Raw genomic sequence first — 14,020 nt, forward strand, 5'->3', positions numbered from 1 at the left:
ATTAAGCTCTAAACACACTCTTAACTGCTTCTTTTCTAAAAGTTATACGTTCAGTAATCATTTACCATGACTTGTTAATTATTTTTAGCAATTCAAAATGAACCGATAAACCCGTGTTCACCGTCTCCGTGTGGACCACACAGTCAATGTCGAGAAGTCAACTTCCAAGCTGTATGTTCATGTTTATCAAACTATATTGGAAGCCCGCCGAATTGTCGTCCTGAATGTCTCATCAGTCAGGATTGTTCACAAAATCTTGCGTGTATAAATCAGCATTGTATTGATCCTTGTATTGGACAATGTGGTCAAAATGCACAATGCAAAACAATAAAACATCGTCCAATATGTACATGTAGCCCTGGATATACTGGAGACCCGTTCTCCAGATGTTATCTGGTTCCACCTTTACCTCCACCTCCACAAGATGAACCAATACCAATAAATCCATGTGTACCGTCACCGTGTGGGCCTTATTCTGAGTGTAGAAACTATGGAAATTATCCTTCTTGTAGTTGTCAGCCACAATACACTGGAAGCCCGCCAAACTGTAGGCCAGAGTGCACAATCAATGCAGAATGTCCGAGTAATAATGCATGTATGAAAGAGAAATGTCGAGATCCATGTCCTGGTTCATGTGGAATTGGGTCAATCTGTAACGTGTTGAACCACGTTCCTATTTGCCAATGCCCTGATGGATACACTGGTGATCCATTTGTTAGCTGCTATCCGAAACCCCAAGCTCCTATTGCTGACATAGAAACTGATCCATGTAATCCATCACCATGTGGTACAAACGCTATATGTAATAATGGACTTTGTACTTGTCTCCCTGAATACCAAGGAGATCCATACATTGGGTGTAGACCAGAATGTATTCTCAACGATGAATGCTCAAGAGATAAAGCTTGTATTCGAAATAAATGCGTAAATCCGTGTCCAGGAACTTGTGGCTACAATGCTATTTGTGAAGTATATAATCATATACCAATGTGTCGATGTCCAGAAGGATTAGGCGGTGACGCTTTTACTCAATGTCAGCCAATATTACAAGGTTGGTACATATGTATGTGTATGCATGCGTATAATTGTACATAGAATATTAAATATTATTAATTAAATTATTTTCAATTTCATAAAACCATTTTTTAAATTTTTAGATCCAATTATTAATCAGCCGTGTAATCCATCACCTTGTGGACCAAACAGTCAATGTAGGGAAATGAACAATCAAGCGGTATGTTCATGTATCGTGGGATATGTAGGCAGCCCACCATCGTGTAGACCAGAATGCACAATTAATGCGGATTGCTATTTGACCGAAGCTTGTTCAAACCAAAAATGTATAAATCCATGCATAGGAACATGTGGCGTTGGAGCTAAATGCCAGGTTATAAATCATAAACCGATATGTAGCTGTCCACCAAGCATGACTGGTGATCCATTTACACGTTGTCATGCCATATGTAAGTTAATATAAAAACAATATCACAGAAACATAAAAAATTATGTATAATTTGTATTATTTAAAAATGGTTTTTTGTTATTTTATTTGTTTGCAATAATTTTCAGTGGCACTCCCTGAACCTGCGGGTAATCCATGTATACCCTCCCCCTGTGGGCCTAATTCACAATGTCAAGTAAAAGGAGATACACCATCGTGTTCATGTTTACCCGAATTTATCGGATCGCCACCAAATTGTAAACCAGAATGCATTAGCAATAGTGAATGCTCCTATAACAAAGCATGTGTCTATATGAAATGTAAAGATCCATGTCCAGGATCTTGTGGTCAAAATGCTGTATGTCAAGTAGTTAGCCATGTGCCAAGATGTTCATGTTTATCTGGCTATGTTGGAGATCCATTTATACAATGTTATATTCAACAAGGTAAATAATACTATATGTTTAATTATTTTATGATTGTTTTACGAAAAATAATCCTTAACATTGCCATTGAAATTATTTAGCTGACCCAGTACCAATTGAGCATTTATCTCCATGTGAACCTTCTCCGTGTGGCACTAATGCTGTTTGTAAAGAACAAAACGGTGCGGGTTCTTGTAGTTGCCTCCCTGGATTTGAAGGAAATCCTTATGATGGATGCAGATATGAATGCACACTTAATACCGACTGTGCATCTAATAAAGCTTGTATTAGAAATAAATGTCAAAATCCTTGTCCTGGATCTTGTGGACCAAATGCCGAGTGTTTAGTTATAAATCATCTTCCTATGTGTACATGTTACAATGGTTACACAGGAGATCCTTTCAAATACTGTAATTTGATTCCTCCTCAAAGTAAGTAAAATATTTTAATTTAATTAATTTAATATACTTTTTTTATTAAACTTATTATCAATATAATTATTTTTATTTAGTTGTGCAGTCTGAGCCGTATACTCCTTGTATTCCATCACCATGTGGACCAAATAGTCAATGTAAAGAAATAAATGGGCAAGCCGTATGTTCATGTCTTCCTTCATATCACGGAAGTCCTCCTGGTTGTAGACCTGAATGTGTATTGAGTTCTGAATGCAGTGATATTCACGCATGTGTTAATCAAAAATGTGTCAATCCATGCCCTGGACCGTGCGGTTTAAATGCTATATGTAAAGTTATAAAACATAACGCAATTTGTTCTTGTCAACTCGGGTATCAAGGGGATCCGTTCTCCCGTTGTTATTTAATACCACCACCTCCACCGCAACAAGATGAAGTTATTTATACTAACCCATGTATTCCATCTCCGTGTGGTTTATATTCAGAATGTAGAGATATTGGTGGAGTACCATCATGTTCATGTTTATCACAATATTTCGGTAGTCCGCCAAATTGTAGACCTGAATGTGTGTTAAACAACGATTGTCGAAGCAATTTAGCATGTATTCGAGAGAAATGTCAAGACCCGTGTCCGGGATCTTGTGGTATTGATGCACACTGCAATGTGATAAATCACACTCCAAATTGTGTATGCCGTGAAGGTTTTATTGGAGATCCATTCACATCATGTTATATAAAACCAATACAAGACAGTAAGTGATTTTAAAAAAATATTTATAAATATGAAATAACTACATAACAATATTTTAGTCCCAGAACCTATTGAAAAGGATCCATGTAATCCATCACCATGCGGTTCAAATGCAATATGTAATAATGGCCAATGTTCGTGTATCAATGAATACTATGGCGATCCATACTCGGGTTGCAGACCGGAATGTGTAATTAACAATGACTGTCCCAGAGACAAGGCTTGTGTTCGTAATAAATGTATGAATCCATGTAAAGACACATGTGGTGAAAATGCTATTTGTGATGTTTATAACCATATACCAATGTGCCGCTGTCCTGAAGGAACAGAAGGAAATGCATTTATTAGATGTACTGCGCTACTACAAGGTATAATAATGTCATTTCATCAATTCCAATACATTATAACTAATAAAACTATCTTAAAATATTTTAGCACCAATTGATATTCATCCTTGTTATCCATCACCATGTGGACCCAACAGTCACTGTAAAGAAATTAACAATCAAGCAGTATGCTCTTGTATCATCGGATATTTAGGAGTTCCTCCCTCGTGTCGACCTGAATGTACTGTAAACTCAGATTGTAATAGTAATAAAGCATGTTCAAATCAAAAATGCATAGACCCGTGTATTGGAGTATGTGGTGTTAACTCAAAATGTCAAGTTATCAATCATAGCCCCATTTGTAGTTGCATACCTAGTTTTACGGGAAATCCGTTTGTTCGATGTTATCCAAAACGTAAGTTTATATAATTAAATATTTTTAAAGATAAAACTATTTAAATGATATTAATTGATAATAGCTGCTGATATCCCACAACCTGTTGGAAATCCATGTATTCCATCACCGTGTGGGCCAAATTCTCAATGTAAAGTTCAAGGTACATCGCCATCATGTTCTTGTTTACCTGAATTTATTGGCTCGCCTCCAAATTGTAAACCTGAATGTGTAAGTAATAGTGAATGTCCAATTCACTTATCCTGCATAAACATGAAATGTAAAAATCCTTGCATTGGAGCCTGTGCCCCAAGTGCTGAATGTAGAGTTATAAGTCATACACCAAGATGTACGTGCCGTATAGGATACATTGGTAACCCATACACCGAATGTACACTACTTCAAGGTAAATTTAACAGCATATTGCTTTTATTTTTAACTAGAATATGTATAATATACAAAAACCCATAATTTTAGCTGATCCTGTACCACAAGAATATTTAAATCCTTGTGAGCCATCTCCATGTGGTACAAATGCCATTTGTAAAGAACAAAATGGAGCCGGATCTTGTGCATGTCTACCTGAATACTTTGGAAATCCATACGAGGGTTGCAAGCCTGAATGTGTTGTGAATGCTGAATGTCAATCTAATAAAGCATGTATGAATAATAAATGTAAAGACCCGTGTCCTGGAACCTGTGCTCAAAATGCCGAATGTCAAGTTATTAATCATTCACCAACGTGTACATGTTACAATGGGTATACCGGAGACCCATTCCGATACTGCCATATTATACCACCACAACGTAATTAACACTTTTATAAAAATCTATTAGTTTTAATTAATGTAAACTTATGATTTTTTTTTATATAGAAACCGAAGTACAGCCTAGTTATCCATGTACACCATCTCCATGTGGACCAAACAGTCAATGCCGAGAAATAAATCAACAAGCTGTATGTTCATGTTTACCTAACTATATAGGAAGTCCTCCCGGATGTCGCCCAGAATGTGTACTGAATGCAGAATGTTCATCCACTCTCGCTTGTATTAATCAAAAATGTAAAAACCCATGCGAAGATCGCTGTGCACAAAATGCTAACTGCAGAGTATTCAACCATAGTCCAGTGTGTTCGTGTACTTCAGGATATACTGGAGATCCATTTTCACATTGTCATGCTATACCTCCGCCACCACCGCCACCACAAAATGAACCTGTTTATACCAACCCATGCATACCATCACCATGTGGAGCCTATGCCATATGTAAAGATAATGGAGGTACTCCATCGTGTTCGTGCTTGGCTCAATATATTGGATCACCACCAAATTGTAGACCAGAATGTATTATGCATTCGGAATGCCCTAGTAATGAAGCTTGTATTAGAGAAAAATGCCAAGATCCATGTCCAGGATCATGTGGTTGGGGTGCTCAGTGTAATGTAATTAACCATACACCTATGTGTACTTGTCCAGATGGTTATGAAGGAAATCCGTTTACGAAATGTGATATAAAGCCAGGTATTTGTTAATATTTAAATATTTTATCTAAATACCATTTTAATATTTTTTACTTTTTTTAGTTATTCAAGTTCCAGTCTACTCAGATCCATGTAATCCATCACCTTGTGGTCCAAATGCACAGTGTAATAATGGTGTATGCACATGCTTAAGTGACTATCAGGGAGATCCGTACACTGGATGTAGACCTGAATGTGTACTAAATAATGATTGTCCAAGAAACAAAGCATGTATTAAAAATAAATGTATGGATCCTTGTCCTGGAACTTGTGGACAAAATGCTATTTGTGATGTTTACAATCATATACCCATGTGTCGTTGTCCAGAAGGAATGCAAGGGAATGCTTTTGTTTTTTGTAGTCCACAACAAAATGGTATATATTTACTATTAACTAACCTTTTGCACTAAATAATAAATCTATATTTATTTTTGTTTAGAACCTGAGATATATGAGCCATGTAAACCATCTCCTTGTGGACCATTCAGTCAATGTAGAGAAGTAAATAAACAAGCGGTTTGTTCGTGTGTCATGGGTTATACTGGAGTACCACCATTATGCCGTCCTGAATGTATAACGAGTTCAGACTGTAGACAAAATCAAGCATGTTCCAATCAAAAATGTATTGACCCGTGTCCAGGAACTTGTGGTATAAATGCTAAATGCCAAGTTATAAGCCACAATCCAATATGTAGCTGCCCTCCGGGATATACTGGAAATGCATTTATGAATTGCTACCAAATTCGTAAGTTTAAAATACACAATATAAATTATATCAGACGATTTTTTAATGGTTACTACTTTTCATTAAAACTATTTAATTGATTTAAATATATTCCGATTTATCAGTTTTCAATAAAAAATAAAAATAAAAATATTTTTAATTTAGCTGCTGACATACCATTAATAGTGGGTAATCCATGCGTACCAACACCATGTGGACCTAATTCACAATGTCAAGTAAAAGGAGACACTCCTTCTTGTTCATGTTTGCCTGAATTCATTGGATCTCCTCCAAATTGTAAACCAGAATGTATCACTAATAGCGAATGTTCCTACAACAAAGCATGTATAAATATGAAATGTAAAGATCCTTGTCCAGGATCATGTGCAGTCAATGCTATATGTCAAGTTATAAGTCATGCTCCAACTTGTCATTGCCAACAAGGCTATGTTGGAAATCCATTTACATTCTGTTCAATTCAACAAGGTATAATAAAATTTAATGATGTCTACAACTATTTTAGTGTTTCATGATGATTTTATATACTAAATATAACTTAATTTACAGCAGATCCTATACCTCAAGAATATATTAATCCATGCATACCATCACCATGCGGTGTGAATGCAGTATGCAAGGAACAAAATGGCGCTGGATCGTGCACTTGTTTGCCAGAATATATTGGAAATCCGTATGAAAGTTGTCGACCAGAATGCACAATTAATTCTGACTGCGTTTCCAATAAAGCATGTATGATGAATAAGTGTAGAGATCCGTGTCCAGGTACATGCGGTCAAAATGCAGAATGTCATGTCGTAAACCATTTACCAGTCTGTACTTGTTTGAATGGTTATAACGGTGATCCATTCAAATATTGTTCAGTTATTGTGCCACCACAAGGTATGTATTTTATTTTGTGCAAGTTATATAGTAAATAAAATAAGTCTGTTTATTATAGACACCAACTGGTTAAACACTCTCTAATAAAAATTATATACAAAACAATTATAATATTATATAAAATATTAAAAATAAAAACATAAACATAGGAAAAAATAAAATAATATTAAGTATATCAATTATACCATTTATAAATGTATAAGAGAATGCATTAAAAACCCATTTATGAGGCTTTCTATTTTTGACATATATTATATGTGTTTTTTTGATATTATTTTCTTAATTTATTTCTTTTCGTTTACTTATATAGATACTCCGATAGAACCGATTAATCCATGTTATCCATCACCCTGCGGACCAAATAGTCAATGTAAATCCATTAACAACCAAGCAATATGTTCATGTTTACCAACATTCATTGGAAGTCCCCCTGGATGTAGACCGGAATGTGTTATGAGTTCGGAATGTAAAAGTAATGAAGCATGTACAAACCAAAAGTGTTCTGACCCATGCGTGGCTGTTTGTGGAAAAAATGCTGATTGTAAAGTCATTAATCATAGTCCAATTTGTACTTGTCGACCAAAATTCACTGGAGATCCATTTACTCGTTGTTTCCCAATACCTAGTAATTACTACTATTTATTCATTGTAATATCTTTATACTTACGTTCTTTATTTTTTTAGCATTGCCGCCTCAATATTTACCTACTGAATATATTAATCCATGCATACCATCACCTTGTGGTCCGTATTCACAATGTCATGATAACCAAGGAGTTGGAGTTCCGTCATGTAGTTGTCTTCCTCAATACACCGGAAGCCCGCCAAATTGTAGACCAGAATGTGTTATTAATTCAGAATGCCCATCCAATAAAGCATGTATAAATGAACATTGTAAAGATCCATGTCCGGGATCTTGTGGTTACAATGCTGAATGTAATGTCCAGAATCATACTCCAATGTGTGTTTGTCCATATGGCATGATTGGAGATCCTTTTACTAGTTGTTATACTAAGCCACAGGAATGTACGTAACCTTATTTTGATTTATATATGCTCTTCAAGCCACTGTAATACAATTATTGTTAAAATATTTTAGATATTCCAGTCGAAAATAGTGATCCATGTAATCCGTCACCTTGTGGACCTAACGCGGAGTGTAATAATGGTCAATGTACTTGTTTATTAGAATATCAAGGAGATCCTTACACGGGATGTAGACCTGAGTGTGTTATAAATAATGACTGTCCACAAACCAAAGCTTGTATAAATAGGAAATGTCGAGATCCTTGTCCAGGAATATGTGGTATAAACGCATTGTGTGATGTTTATAATCATATTCCCATGTGCAGATGTCCTGAAAAAATGTCTGGAAATGCTTTCCTAGAATGCAAACCAGTTGAAAGTAATATATTATCAAATATAAGTAAAATAAATATAATAATTAATTACGTATTTGTTTGTGTAGTTCAAGCTCAAGTTTATCCATGCAATCCTTCACCTTGTGGACCGAATAGTCAATGTAGAGAAGTTAATAACCATGCTGTATGTTCATGTATATCGAACTACATTGGATCACCTCCTCTGTGTAGACCAGAATGTACTACAAATTCTGATTGTAATCAAAATGAAGCATGTAGTAATCAAAAATGTAAAGATCCATGTCCCGGAACATGTGGAATAGGAGCTAAATGCCAAGTTATTAACCATAGTCCTATATGTAATTGTCCATCAGGATATACAGGAAATGCTTTTGTCCACTGCCATCCAATACGTAAGAATAATAATTAGCTAAAAGCAATATTTTAGTTTTCATTAATATAAATAATTATACACCTTTAGAAGCGGCACCAGTTGAAGAAATTAATGAAAACCCTTGCATACCATCACCGTGTGGATTAAATGCTCAATGTCAAGACATTGGAGGTCAACCATCATGCTCTTGTTTACCTCAATTTGTCGGATCTCCTCCAAATTGTAAGCCAGAATGTATAATCAATAGTGAATGTCCATATCACTTAGCGTGTATAAACATGAAATGCCGAGATCCATGTCCAGGATCATGTGGCCACAATACAGAATGCAAAGTTATTAGTCACGCCCCGAAATGCTATTGTCTACCTGGTTATATTGGAAATCCAATAATACAATGCAATTTACAAGCTGAACCAGTTCTTCAAGAATATATTAATCCGTGCCAACCATCACCTTGTGGTTCAAATGCAGTATGTAAAGAACAAAACGGTGCTGGTTCATGTATGTGTTTACCAGAATACTTTGGCGATCCATATAGAGGATGCATGCCTGAATGTGTGGTTAATTCAGACTGCCCACAAAATGAAGCTTGCAGGAGAAATAAATGTGAAAACCCTTGCCCAGGATTATGTGGTCAAAACGCAGAATGTCAAACAATTAATCATGTACCTATGTGTACATGTTCCAATGGATATACTGGAGATCCATTCAGATATTGTTCAATTATTCCACCACAACGTAATTTAATTATACTTAATTAATTATCTTATCAATAAAAGAGAATAGCTTTTATTAAAATATTATAAAATATTAGTAAATAAGGTGACATCTCTTAATTGTAATAATACTATTGATACCAGCTGAATATTGATGATTAATTTACTATTTCCTTCATATAATAAAATTTTTTTTTAATTTTAGAAACTCCAGTTGAACCAACTAATCCATGCAGTCCATCGCCTTGTGGACCAAATAGTCAATGTAGAGAACTCAACGGCCAAGCAATATGTTCATGTCTTCCAGAATATATTGGAAGTCCTCCGAGTTGTCGCCCAGAATGTTTAATAAGTACTGAATGTAATCGTGATAAGGCTTGTATAGGGCAAAAATGTAAAGATCCATGCCCCGGAATGTGTGGTCTAAATGCCAATTGTCAAACTATTAATCATAGTCCAATTTGCACATGTACTTCAGGATACACTGGAAATCCATTTTCTCAATGCTATCAACTACCAAGTAAATAAACAATTTTCTTCAATATTTATCATTAATATTATAATTACTTTGTTCTCTTAAAATACAAACTTTATATTTAATTATTTTTCAGAGCCTGTTATACAACAAAGTCCACCAGAACCATCGAACCCGTGTATTCCAAATCCTTGTGGACCATATTCAATATGTCATGACCAAGGAGGATATCCGTCGTGTTCCTGCTTATCCCAGTACATAGGCTCTCCACCAAATTGTAGACCTGAGTGCGTTATTAGTGCTGAATGTCCAAGCAATAAAGCTTGTATGAATGAAAAATGTAAAGATCCATGTCCTGGTTCTTGTGGAGTTGGAGCACTCTGTACCGTTAATAGCCATACACCTAACTGTTACTGCCCAAGTGGATATATAGGAGATCCATTCAATTTATGTATGCTAAAACCACCACAAAACGGTTAGTATCTTATTACGCATTTACTCAAAAACAATTTTAATTATTTAGTTTTATTTAATAATAATTATATAATTACTAGATCCAGAAATACCAAATATTGATCCATGCTATCCGTCGCCATGTGGTCCAAACGCAAATTGCAACGACGGCGTTTGTACTTGCTTAGCAGAATATCAAGGAGATCCTTATGTCGGATGTAGACCTGAATGTATAATAAGTGATGAATGTCCTAGAAATAAAGCTTGCATTAAATATAAATGCAAGGATCCGTGTCCAGGAACTTGTGGTCAAAATGCTATTTGTGACGTTTATAACCATATTCCAATGTGTAGATGCCCTGAAGGAATGTCTGGAAATGCATTTATAGAATGCAGACCACAGCAAAGTAATACATCATATTATTATATATATTATATTTTAAGAAGATATGGTAATTTTAAATTTATTTAATTACTTATAGTTTCTGTGGTACATGACTATTGTAATCCTTCGCCATGTGGTCCAAACAGTATATGTCAAGAAATAAATCAACAAAGTGTATGTTCTTGTATAGTTGGATACATTGGATCCCCACCAACATGCCATCCAGAATGTGTAGTTAATTCCGATTGTATATTGAGTAAAGCTTGTAGCAATCAAAAATGTCGAGATCCTTGCCCTGGAACATGTGGAATTAGTGCTAAATGTCATGTAGTCAATCATAATCCAATATGCAGCTGTCCACCTGGTTTTACGGGCAATCCATTCGTGCAATGCAGTCAAATACGTAAGTTATTATATATTTTACAAATGCCATTCTTAAAACATCGATTGACGTTGAATGATTATAAATTGATTTTTTTACTATAGCAGTTATTGAAGATGAACCTATTCGAAACCCATGTGTTCCTTCACCGTGCGGCCCATATTCGCAATGCCAGGTTCAAGGAACATCTCCATCGTGTTCATGCTTGCCTGAGTATATTGGATCACCGCCAAATTGTCGACCTGAATGTGTTAGTAACAGTGAATGTTCATATAATTTGGCTTGTATAAATATGAAATGCAAAGATCCATGCCCTGGATTATGTGGAGAAAACGCCTTATGTCGTGTTATCAGTCACTCTCCAATGTGTTATTGTGTACATGGTTATACTGGGAATCCAATGGTTCAATGTGTGGTTCAACAAGGTATTTATCATAAAATATATCATTTCATTAGAAAATATATTTGATCGATAATTGCATTTCAGACGCACTTGTAATAAGAGATGATCCACACCCTTGTACTCCATCCCCTTGTGGAGCAAATGCCCAATGTAGAGAACAAAATAATGCTGGCTCTTGTAGCTGTGTGCCTGGGTATTTTGGAAATCCATACGAAGGTTGTAGACCAGAGTGCATTGTTAATACAGATTGCTCACCGATGAAAGCATGTATTCAATATAAATGTCAAAATCCTTGTCCCGGAACGTGTGGTTTAAATGCAGATTGTCAAGTGGTTTACCATGTCGCATCGTGCATTTGTAATCCAGGTTACACGGGTAACCCATACCAAGCCTGTAATTTCATAAGACCACAAAGTAAGTCCAGTATTATATTTTTATATATTATTTAAATACAGTAGTTTCATGTTTTAGATAAAAATTAATTTTAAATATATAAAAATTCCTTCATAACTATTTAATCATTTTCATGATTTATCATAACCATAAGTTGTTCTTATAAAAATTAAAAACATATTCAAATGCATAATCGCAATTTTTTTTAAATTGGTTTTTATTTAACCATTTAATTAATATATATATATTTGATTTTAGTTACTCAAATGGAACCAATATACCCATGTACTCCATCACCATGTGGTCCAAATAGTCAATGCAAAGAATTAAATAATCAAGCTGTATGTTCTTGTTTACCATCATTTATCGGAAATCCACCTATGTGCCGTCCTGAATGTACAACTAGTGCAGAATGTCCAACAAATTTAGCATGTGTAAACAAGAAATGTGTAGATCCTTGCCCGGGAGTATGTGGACAAAGTGCAAATTGCAGAGTTATAAATCACAGTCCATTGTGTATATGTAATTCAGGATTCACAGGAGATCCATTTTCTATTTGTTATCCAATACAAAGTACGTATATATTATTAATTTAATATTATAATAAAAGTTTCTACAATAAATTATTATTGATTTAGATTCTCCAGAACCTCAACCACAGCCACCGATAAACCCATGCATACCATCACCTTGTGGTCCTTATTCTCAATGTCAAAATTACGGAGGTTCCCCTTCGTGTACTTGCCTTCCGTCGTATATAGGATCTCCACCAAATTGTAAACCAGAGTGCACAATCAATGCTGATTGTGCAAGTAATTTGGCATGTATTAGAGAGAAATGTAGAGATCCATGTCCAGGTTCTTGTGGTTCTAATGCGCATTGTCAAGTGTTAAACCACATTCCTATGTGTATTTGTCCAGAAGGGTATACTGGAGATCCGTTTTTGAGCTGTTACATTAAACCAGAACGTGAGTATGAAAGAAATTATAAATCTAGTATTTTATATTCCTATTAAACACATAACTTCATGTATAATATTAAATATCAAATTTAATATCATTAATTTAGCACCAATTCAACAAGCATCAGATCCTTGTAATCCTTCTCCGTGTGGATCAAATGCATTATGCAATAATGGAATTTGTACGTGTATTCCCGAATATCAAGGTGATCCCTATAGCATATGCAGACCAGAGTGTGTCCTTAACAATGAATGCCCTCAAAATAAAGCATGCATACGAAATAAATGTATGGATCCTTGTCCGGGAACTTGTGGTCAAAATGCTTTGTGTGATGTTTATAATCACATACCAATGTGTAGATGTCCTCAAGGAATGAATGGAAATGCATTTATTGAATGTTTAACATATCAAGGTATTAAAAAAATACATAAATAAAAAAAATAAATTAATTATTAAATACTAATATTTTTAATTATTTATAAAGCTCCAATTGAAACAAACCCATGTCAACCGTCACCATGTGGTCCCAACAGTCAATGTAGAGAAGTTAATGGTTATTCAATGTGTTCTTGTCTCACTGGATATTTTGGAACACCACCAACGTGTCATCCTGAATGTTCCATTGATTCTGACTGTAGTCAAAATAGGGCATGTTCAAACCAGAAATGCCGCGACCCGTGTCCAGGAGCTTGTGGAGAGAATGCGCAATGCCACACTATAAGTCATAGACCACATTGTACATGTCCTCCAGGTTTCACTGGAAATGCATTTTCTAGATGTTACGTACAACAATGTAAGATAAATATTTAAGTTTAAGTAAAGATTTTTTTTACATTCATATTTAACTGTTAATTTAGTACCGCCAGAACCAATACGCAATCCATGTGTACCTTCACCTTGTGGCCCTAATGCTCAATGCCAAGTTATTGGAAATTCTCCATCATGTTCATGTGCCCCTGACTATATTGGCTCACCACCAAACTGTCGACCAGAATGTATTAGTAATAATGAATGTTCTTATAATCTTGCCTGCATGAATATGAAATGTAAAGACCCATGCCCCGGTTCGTGTGCTTCAAATGCTATATGCAAAGTAATTAGTCATACTCCAAGATGTAACTGTCCGCCAGGTTATAATGGCGATCCATTCACGCAATGCATATTACAACAAGGTAAAAATATACATAATTATAAATTGAAT

The 14,020-nt window shown here is 35.1% G+C and overlaps 1 protein-coding gene across 3 annotated transcripts in view; it reads left to right on the forward strand.

Moving 5' to 3' along the window:
- The window catches only part of LOC132923470 (uncharacterized), a 124,548-nt gene that overhangs the window by 94,705 nt on the left and 15,823 nt on the right, over positions 1-14,020 (forward strand). For 2 of the 3 annotated variants that reach the window (XM_060987490.1, XM_060987489.1), the window contains 30 exons: positions 89-1,051; positions 1,158-1,463; positions 1,570-1,887; positions 1,968-2,297; positions 2,378-3,031; positions 3,090-3,398; positions 3,466-3,771; positions 3,836-4,156; positions 4,228-4,557; positions 4,626-5,273; positions 5,336-5,647; positions 5,712-6,017; positions 6,162-6,482; positions 6,567-6,896; positions 7,207-7,521; positions 7,581-7,922; positions 7,995-8,300; positions 8,364-8,669; positions 8,738-9,388; positions 9,572-9,886; positions 9,978-10,316; positions 10,396-10,701; positions 10,777-11,082; positions 11,166-11,486; positions 11,549-11,878; positions 12,116-12,430; positions 12,496-12,825; positions 12,926-13,231; positions 13,304-13,612; positions 13,677-13,991. In XM_060987490.1, the coding sequence (XP_060843473.1) occupies positions 89-1,051; positions 1,158-1,463; positions 1,570-1,887; positions 1,968-2,297; positions 2,378-3,031; positions 3,090-3,398; positions 3,466-3,771; positions 3,836-4,156; positions 4,228-4,557; positions 4,626-5,273; positions 5,336-5,647; positions 5,712-6,017; positions 6,162-6,482; positions 6,567-6,896; positions 7,207-7,521; positions 7,581-7,922; positions 7,995-8,300; positions 8,364-8,669; positions 8,738-9,388; positions 9,572-9,886; positions 9,978-10,316; positions 10,396-10,701; positions 10,777-11,082; positions 11,166-11,486; positions 11,549-11,878; positions 12,116-12,430; positions 12,496-12,825; positions 12,926-13,231; positions 13,304-13,612; positions 13,677-13,991 (11,166 nt within the window). Of the gene's footprint in view, positions 1-88; positions 1,052-1,157; positions 1,464-1,569; positions 1,888-1,967; positions 2,298-2,377; positions 3,032-3,089; positions 3,399-3,465; positions 3,772-3,835; positions 4,157-4,227; positions 4,558-4,625; positions 5,274-5,335; positions 5,648-5,711; positions 6,018-6,161; positions 6,483-6,563; positions 6,897-7,206; positions 7,522-7,580; positions 7,923-7,994; positions 8,301-8,363; positions 8,670-8,737; positions 9,389-9,571; positions 9,887-9,977; positions 10,317-10,395; positions 10,702-10,776; positions 11,083-11,165; positions 11,487-11,548; positions 11,879-12,115; positions 12,431-12,495; positions 12,826-12,925; positions 13,232-13,303; positions 13,613-13,676; positions 13,992-14,020 lie in introns of all 3 variants that reach the window. The other variant, XM_060987488.1, reaches the window with a different exon arrangement.

This window comes from Rhopalosiphum padi, chromosome 2, assembly GCF_020882245.1.
Source record: "Rhopalosiphum padi isolate XX-2018 chromosome 2, ASM2088224v1, whole genome shotgun sequence".
Classification (NCBI taxonomy): Eukaryota; Metazoa; Arthropoda; class Insecta; order Hemiptera; family Aphididae; genus Rhopalosiphum; species Rhopalosiphum padi.